We start from the raw sequence: 9,033 nt of genomic DNA, 5'->3' as shown, positions 1-9,033 counted from the left end.
CGACAGAAACAGGCCAACTCCTGAGTGTCTGTTTCAAAGGTTGTAGATTACATTTTCTTCCTCATCTATAAATAATATTAAAATAAGCTCCATAGAAAGTTTTCAACAAATATTCATTGAATATGAAAAATTAAGTGTCCCTTAGACTGAATAGGTTAAATATACCAGTGTCAGGTATTTGTTTTTACGTGTAGTTTTGGCTGCTTGTTTACATACCGGTTGTTTTAACTGCGTGATATAGATTACAGTCAGCTAAAAGCACTAACTCGAGAAACATTTTACACATCTGAATGTACTAATAAACAACACCTTATTTCCAAATAGATGAATTGCTTGCTGAAATTGGTTGTGACAATTTGAAAATGAAGAAAATGTCTGACAGATCACTACCCCGATACTTCCCGCTCCAGACTGTCCCCATGGTTTTGGAGCCAGCCATGACGGGGTGAAGAGTGCCGTCCATCGGATGTCTCTGATAATACAGGACAGAGGGGACTAGTGCATTGTTAATGAGTAACTAACAGAGGGGACTAGTGCGTTGTTAATGACTGGTGCTGTGCAATATATTGTGTTGTTATAGACTGACCAATGAATTGTTTATATGTTTATAAAAAAAGGAATCAAACCCACAAAAATGAAAATAAAAGTGTTTATCTGATTATTTTTTTTAAATTTTATTTTTCATCAAGATTTCCATAAACTAGAATTAAATAGAATACTGTTAATAGTAAAACGTGATTTTAAGTAACACCAGCACAAGACTTGAGTCATCACCCATGATTGTGGTCGCCCATTCGGACCATGGGTTTCCTCCGGGTTCTTCCCACATTAGTGACCCCTTCACGCCAAAATCTTGAGTCGATGAGAAGCATCAATATAAGTTGAAGAACTTATTTTTTGATGTCGTAAAATAAATAAAGTTTAAACTTTAAAAAAAAAAAACCGGATTCAGTCAGCATGCGAATTATTCATCTGGCATTTTTACGGATTTCACGTGGGATACCTTGATCACAAATTGTACGCACTTCTTCAATTTCCGTATGGTGCTAAGTTTTTTTATGAAACTCTACGAGATTTTGGTCTTTTAGTTACGAGATTGGTATATCACTGGATTATTTAACACTTGTTTTCCCCACTGAACAGTCTTGCACAGTCTGAAAGACAATGGCAGATGCTGCATGTATTTTCATCGCACGACATCAAGATTGAACCGATATCTAAATTTTCTCAAATTGACATACATATAGAATTAAGTTCATCCCTTTGTTTGTTGTTGGTTATTTTTTTCCACTTCATACAAAAAAGTTGTTTTAAACCGTTTCTTTAATCCGTTTACTGATTAATGGATCCCCAAACTACAGGTGTTAGTGATGTTGCTCTCGCGTCCTAGCGGTACGTGTGAACCAATGACGTCACTTTCGGTACTTTTGGCAGGACGAGTCTCGTAGATTGTGGCTCCTGCTCGCTGACTGCTCGTCTGCTTCGCGTTCGTATTGCCTTGTCCACGTGATAACATCTCTTGCAGTTCCAGTGCTTTTCTTCACCGGGTAGGGTGTATTGCACGGTTTCCGGTGCTGAGTGACCCGTCGGATCCGTACGACTAGTGAGGTCACCCTCTCCTAAGTCGAGACCATCACTTTTGCGCACATTGTATTTTCGCGAGAAAAAAGACGGCTTGAATAATGCCGATAACGAAACGTCGGGTTCAGTCTGTTTCTGCTCTTCTCGCTTTTTGGCGCCGAAAACAGACTCCTTCTTTTCAGGACCTTTACGCGAGGGATATTGTACTCCCCAGCTGTCGGTGAAATAATTACGCACCTTTTCTGACATTTTATCCGTACCAAGAATCAATCCTTTCTCCTTACTCTGCTTCATGACACTGTCCAGATGTTTCTTCTTGCGCACTCTGGGGTGTGTCTCGGCAATGAAAGAGTCCATGTCTTTATTGAGGGATTGGATGGACCTGCCGCCATAGTGCCCGTATAGACTGCTCTCATCGGACGTGAGTGCGTCTCGTCTTTTCATTTCAAGACATTTCTGGAGAATCTTTTTCTGTGTGACGGCTTTTTTGACGGCGATGCTGGAGCGCTCCTGTCGGGAGATTATATATTGGAGCTCCTTCGTTATATACGCGTTGTAAAAGTCGTGTTGATTCCTCGCCACATCGTTCATCACACACAAAAACTTCCTGTGGTTGTCTTCTTGTTTTCTAACGTTTATCAACCGTCCCATAAACATCGTGATGCAATCGCTCAGTCACTTTTTATGTCCACTATCATCTTTATCCGAATTCACATTCTTCTTTCCAATATATTCACAACATTCATATGCCCGGGTTCAAAATAATTTCCACACACCACAAGATGCTTGTATACGTGTACACTATTATGACATTCATGTTCTTTGGTCTTGTGAAACAGTATACAAGACTATTTACAGTTAATGTATCAATAAAATGCCTTTGCGGGCATCGGCCTCATTGTTCTGGTGCTGTTCCGTAATCAAACGGGTATACGTATTGTTGATCGGGATTGTGGACCAAATACCCTTTTGATGTAATCGTGTCGCTCTATCTTGCTGATAATGCAGCATATAGTACGTATTCTGGAGCTATTACGCCTTCCCCAGTCAAGCGCGCTCGGTCATTGTTCTTGCAAGGATCATGTTTCGAATGAAAAATATTAGCAACAAGATTTTATTGTCATCCAATCGATGTAATCATGCAAGAAGTTTGTTGTATGCAAATGATTGGGGTTTAAATGTGTTTTATCATAAATCAGATCTTGTTTTATTGTCTTGCTTTTATCTTGATGATTTCAGCGCTCTACTGGTAGCTGTCAGCGATACATTCACAGAGGTGAACACCATCCGACTTTATACACATATAAAAACTGACAAGTTCCACCCACTAAATCAGAAGAAATTGATACACATGTGACTTTGCACATGCTTGTCAAAGGAAACCGAGTGGGTAGGGAAGTTCTATACCTAGTCCGAAGTACCGCATTATTTATTTCTTAGAAAATGAAACCACTTTAACTTATCCAACCTTGGTTGAATGACCCGTAGAGTATGTGAAGTGTAACTAACACTGTTGTTTTACTTTTCATGCGAGGATTTTCTTTATTCGACAAAAATAACCAGTTACGTCAAAGGGGTTTATTAGAGGTTTTATACCTTGACGTCATATACAGTGACTGCGTCTAATTTTACATGGTTAGAAAATAGAGACGTTGCTTTTCAAGCAAATTCTCTCAGCCGGTGAGGATAGATAAATTGGAATGTCTACATTAGTAAGGGGGTGGTGGTGGAATATCTCCTCATTTGACATTTGCAATTAAGTTTCCGTGTTTTGTTTTTATGTTCATTGTTATTCTTTATGATGCGACTTCTTGGATACTTTTGATTAAAACCTATGAGGTACACATTAAGTGTGGATCAAGAGGAACCAGAAATCCGAACCACCCAGAGATTGGTCAAATATATGCAGTTTTCAGTATTGAAAAACCAAATTTTACCAAGGTCAGACACCTTGAAGAATTTGCAAGGGGTGGAACATCTGTATAAAATTTCAAGTCGGACACAGCCCAGGAGGAAAATATGTAAGTGTACCCCGACGCACCCCCCTCCTCTCATTAAAAAAAATCAAGACGTGCTTGCCGCATGAATTTGGTTAAAGTCGACGCCGATAACCTGTTTATTCTGGATTTCAAAAGTACATCACAAAAACCTTCAAAATATTTTATATCTAAATCGATTTTTAAAACCATTAGCACTGCTACTGTTTGAACTTTGGTCATTTTCAATTATTTAAGTATGAGAAAGGTGAAGATAACGAACAGTGATTGATCTCATAAGTCAATCTGTGAAGGATACAAAATCAACACGGACCCCTGGACATTCCAGAGGTGGAACCAGGTACCGAGGAGGAGTAAGCATCTCTGTTAACCGGTTACTCCCGCCCAGTTTTGATCAAGTAAACGGAGTAATCCGTAATCAATGAAACGGAGTAATCCGTAATCAGCGACTTAACAATTTGAATTAAACACGTGTACAACATCGGACTCGGTGACAGGCTATATTTGCAAACCAGATCATTATGCAACAACCATAGGCTAGAATTGCAAAATGTCGACTTTAAATGAGAAGATCAAAACACCTGTAACTTGCATTTTAAGGTATTCCATGTATAATGAAAGGATAATGAACAATTTTGAAGGATTTAGATCAACATAAAAGTTTATTGTTAAATAATTATGAAAGTGAAGCAGAATTCACATGACTGGTAAATGATTAGAAGCTGACCTTTTTGCACTTGAGACTTTTTGGAAGAGTTGTCTGCCCTTTGTAAAAATAAGAAAAATCTAATTTTCTAAAAATGTGTGTGGTCAATGATTAATTTTATTTCATAAATTCATAAAAAGAAAGTGTATGTAACTTTCTACCAAGAGATTAGTATGAAAATATAATTTGTTTTTAAAATATTGTAATAAAACATGCTTTTCTCATATACTTCGATGTTAAATTCTAGGTGAAATAAATCAAGCAGTAAACAAAATTTTGAAAATTCCTATGGTGAAATATTTTTATTTGATGAACCCTTCAAAATGATACCATGATTACAAATATTCCACCATCCACTTATTAGATATGAAATATGGTCATTATACATTGAATACCTTAATTTGGTGTTCCATAATCGCGTATTTGCTTTTTCGTTGTTCCTTATGTGTGTTGTAAAGAAACGCCAACAAAGACTACATAATTTCGTGGGATTATACAAACCTTATACACTTTAAAAAAATATATGGGAACCAATATACCCAGCATGCCTCACCTCGTTAAAAATTCATATCAAAGTGAAACCAGTGTGCTGACCTGTCCACCGTGTAAAAGAGAAAAGGTGTAAAATTAGTAGTCATTCTTTATAGCGAGCCGGGGATGGTGAAAGTCCATCGTGAGGTCAAGATTTCATGGTCAAGTAGGAGGCTTTACAAATGGGAATTAGGATTAAAATTTTAAATCTTACATCTTTTAATCAATTGACAATATCTCCACTCGTATGAGAACAACCATCTGAAAATCGCAGTGTGCAATTGTAATAAATGCCGATTGTCCATCAACTTGGCACAAGACATCTGAAGTAATATTTCCTTCTAGGAATGTTGTATGCTTTCAAACTTTAAATGACCTTAATCACAGGTAATATAGACATGTGTCTATCGGTCATTGTGATAATAACCGAGAGAACGATAAATCCAAGATCATCTTGACTGCAAACATCACACTTGTACACTGTAAATGTATTATTTTCAGATGACCTTGACTTGATATTTGACGACGTACAGCAAACATCACTTGTACACTGTAAATGTATTATTTTCAGATGACCTTGACTTGATATTTGACGACGTACTGCAAACATCACACTTGTACACTATAAATGTATTATTTTCAGATGACCTTGACTTGATATTTGACGACGTACTGCAAACATCACACTTGTACACCGTAAATGTATTATTTTCAGATGACCTTGACTTGATATTTGACGACGTACAGCAAACATCACACTTGTACACCGTAAATGTATTATTTTCAGATGACCTTGACTTGATATTTGACGACGTACAGCAAACATCACACTTGTACACTGTAAATGTATTATTTTCAGATGACCTTGACTTGATATTTGACGACGTACAGCAAACATCACACTTGTACACTGTAAATGTATTATTTTCAGATGACCTTGACTTGATATTTGACGACGTACTGCTAACATCACACTTGTACACTGTAAATGGATTATTTTCAGCATCCATGTCTGCGTTTTACTTGGGTGTATGCTACTTTTTATTTGCTACATCATTTTCAAGATAAACATTATTTGTATGGTAGCTTAACAGCCATACTAATAAAACAAAATAAACATGAGATTTCACAAAACTTTAATGTGATGAATTCAATTCACAAATAATTTAACATGATCTAAAATGAAATTTACAATCACTTCCAACAAAATAAAATTTGCTAGAAAATAAATAATACAGCATTTTAATCATATAGCTTATATTATAATTACTTGGGAATGCTATGTAAGGATTTATGACATAAAATTACATCAATGTTTTTCTTCTTCCAGAATATAGAGCAGACATATTGAATTTAATAGTACTTTTAAGTAGCAATTTAAATTCATATATTAATATCAAACCTGAATACACATTTCTTTCAATTACAGAAGAGTAACATTAATTACCTGTAGACTGAAACAATTCTTGTTGATGAGGAAAAAACTAAAGGAAGTTGATAAATGCATCTACAAATGAATAGCATGGAGGTGCCCATGTCTTGCATTTATTGTAAAATATGAAGATAAAACCACATTTTACATAGCTTCAACGCAGATCAGTTGCATTGTAGTTGAACTCATTCCTGTCACATTATCAACAACAGAAACATATACATGTAAATATCATATTTCTGTACAAATTACACAAATCACATTTTATACACAATAAATAGACTCTCGGGTAAATCACATTACAAATATCCTATCACAAGACAATAGTGGTAAGTGTAGATTAAGTGTGGCCAGCACTTCCTTCTACACACACAGAACACTCCTTTCTTCGTTATAATCAGTGAGAATATCATAAAACTGTATATTTGAATTGTATCGCGCCTCCAATCCATGGCCCATGCAATCACACCCAACTATTAACTGTTACAACGCCAGTGTAAGGTATGCCCATCTTCTAGTGCTCTTGTTCACTTGTGTTAAACACACTTAAAATTATATACAAAGAAACTCGTAAAATCAGCTGAGACTAATGTACATGTGTATATGGCTTATGAAAAGATACAAATGTTGTTCACAAAGCGATTATGACATCACATACATACCAACACAATGAAGTTGACTACGATTAGACTATTATCCCATAACAAAGTGTATTGGAAATAAACCAACCCCAATTGTCTAAATGTAACCAGAAAACAGGAGAAAATGTGACTAAAGAGGCAAGTAAGAATCCAGGCATGAAAGAGATGAACAGAAGATTGTGATCATACAGAAATTTAAGTGGAGCAACTGCTTTGCCATATGCTAGTTGCAATAAGCGCCGATGTACAGAATTTGGGTAAATAAACCTTTTACCATATGATGCAACATTCCAGAATTGGAGATACAAACTCGATGCTGGCATGGAGACGAGGCTTCACGAGGTATGCATTTGTACGTGTACTGGTACATATATACAAACACACTTCATAAAAAATGCACCTCAGATTTAGTCTGCTTGAGATATACTTTCTATTGCACATTTGGAGATCTTTTGTAAACCCTCAACCTGCCATTTTCCTAAAGTGATGTACATGTGAATGATTTTGAAAATTTGATACATTTCTCTTGGATATGACTAAATATACACTTGTTGTCACCGCTGAACAATAATATCAACCTTTAAGATGTACATGTACACACGATATCAACTGATGGTATTCATGTTAACAAGATAGAAAGGGTTCCTAGGTGTCAATCTCATCTAATGCCGAGCCTCACTTTGGATACATCCGTCTCTGACCTGGTTTCAAACGACCTGATGACCTTGTGGAGGTGGGGCCAGACTGAAATCCTTCATTTTGTCCACCTTGGAACTGGGCAGGGTTGAACATGACGGGCATCCCAGCAGGTTTTGGTCCCTGAAGTTGAGTATTTTGAGACAATACAGTAAAGTTAATTCTAGATTAATAATAATCATCAATACCGGTAACTGCATTTAACATCTTTGAAAATGTCATCAACACTTCAACAATTTTGGCACAAAAAGCGAAATGATCAATAAATTTATTTTGACATCTAGATCAGCCACATAGATTTCTTTAAATGTACATGCATGTTTCATTTTCAAAATGATATGCTTAATTTCAAGGACAGCAGTTTGATTTTAAAACATAAAAACTTATATAATTTATATGTGTGTGTATATATATATATATATATATATATATATATATATATATAATTCATTTTCATTTGTATAGAAAAATATTACAAAGTTTTTATAAATTCATATGCATACCAATAATGAAAAATGACTATCATATGTAGAACTTGATATACTATCTATTAATGTTTATTGTGGGTTTTTTAAAAACCACATCAAACTTGAATATGAGATCTTTTTTCCTTAGCTCCCATGAGAGGTCCCTTAAAGGTTTGACTGTTATTAGTAATGCTCCTACTTAGCTCCCATGAGAGGTCCCTTAATACAGGTTTGACTGTTAATTGTAATGCTCCTACTTGTCCCTTTCGAAAGTATTGTACTGTAACTTGTGGATTTTTTTCTTTCTTTTTTTTTTTTTTGGAAATGCTTTTTCAGCACAGCATACCTGCATCATTTATTAAGCTTTGAAATGAACCATATAAAACTCACATTGCCTCAAACACTACCAATATTAATCAATGTAATGCTTCATTTATCACCAATATTAATCAACATAATGCTTCATTTATCACCAATATTAATCAATGTAATGCTTCATTTATCACCAATATTAATCAGTGTAATCCTTCATTTATCACCAATATTAATCAACGTAATGCTTCATTTATCACTGTTCAAGACAAAAACATCTTTATTCAGAATATTAACAATAATTCAAAAATCCTTAAAACAACTACAAAAAAAAGTGTATTACTACAGGAAATATGTGACAAGTTTGGTGACTGTAAATGAAGTTCAAGTCAATAATATACTGGAAAAGTGAAGGCTGCCATAATGGAATTCTGATCACTGGTTAGTATATAAACTTCTTAAGAACAATCAAAACATTGGTGTTAGTTATAACAAGGTGACCTTGCATGCAGCAATTCAACAGAAAAGTACAGCAAACACGTTGGAATCAGAACTGCTCTGAAAATGAACAACTCTTCTTCCAGACTAATAGAAAACCCTCACATCTGTGCTAAGTTTCATGACATAGCATACAGTCAGTCTCTAAAAGAAGTTGATTTTGTCTCAGCCA

General features: G+C 35.4%; 3 protein-coding genes across 17 annotated transcripts in view; 1 reads left to right on the top strand and 2 right to left on the bottom strand.

The window, feature by feature from the left end:
* Positions 1–659, top strand: part of LOC125682164 (general transcription factor IIH subunit 4-like) — a 15,892-nt gene extending 15,233 nt beyond the window's left edge. The window contains exons 14-15 of the mRNA XM_048922558.2: positions 1–39; positions 325–659. The exon at positions 1–39 is cut by the window's left edge and continues 90 nt beyond it. Of these exons, the coding sequence (XP_048778515.1) occupies positions 1–24 (24 nt within the window). The 3' untranslated portion in view covers positions 25–39; positions 325–659. The remainder of the gene's footprint in view (positions 40–324) is intronic.
* On the bottom strand, positions 636–2,238 carry LOC125682165 (uncharacterized). The gene has a single exon (XM_048922560.2). It carries the CDS (start codon positions 2,236–2,238, stop codon positions 1,387–1,389), a length of 852 nt encoding a protein of 283 aa, XP_048778517.1. The 3' UTR covers positions 636–1,386.
* A 3,696-nt stretch (positions 2,239–5,934) lies between these two features.
* Positions 5,935–9,033, bottom strand: part of LOC125682161 (protein transport protein Sec16A-like) — a 45,259-nt gene continuing 42,160 nt past the window's right edge. For all 15 annotated transcript variants that reach the window (XM_056156258.1, XM_056156264.1, XM_056156260.1 and 12 more), the window contains one exon: positions 5,935–7,707. In XM_056156258.1, coding sequence (XP_056012233.1) covers positions 7,564–7,707 — 144 coding nt within the window. In that variant the 3' untranslated portion in view covers positions 5,935–7,563. The remainder of the gene's footprint in view (positions 7,708–9,033) is intronic.

Source organism: Ostrea edulis, chromosome 2 (genome assembly GCF_947568905.1).
Source record: "Ostrea edulis chromosome 2, xbOstEdul1.1, whole genome shotgun sequence".
In the NCBI taxonomy this organism is placed as follows: Eukaryota; Metazoa; Mollusca; class Bivalvia; order Ostreida; family Ostreidae; genus Ostrea; species Ostrea edulis.
Note: the sequence above shows the minus strand (reverse complement) of the source record. Positions and strands in the feature narration are given on the sequence as shown.

Excerpts from the sequence above, each read along its gene's own strand:
- LOC125682165 (XM_048922560.2), bottom strand. The coding sequence starts at position 2,238 with ATGTTTATGGGACGGTTGATAAACGTTAGAAAACAAGAAGACAACCAC.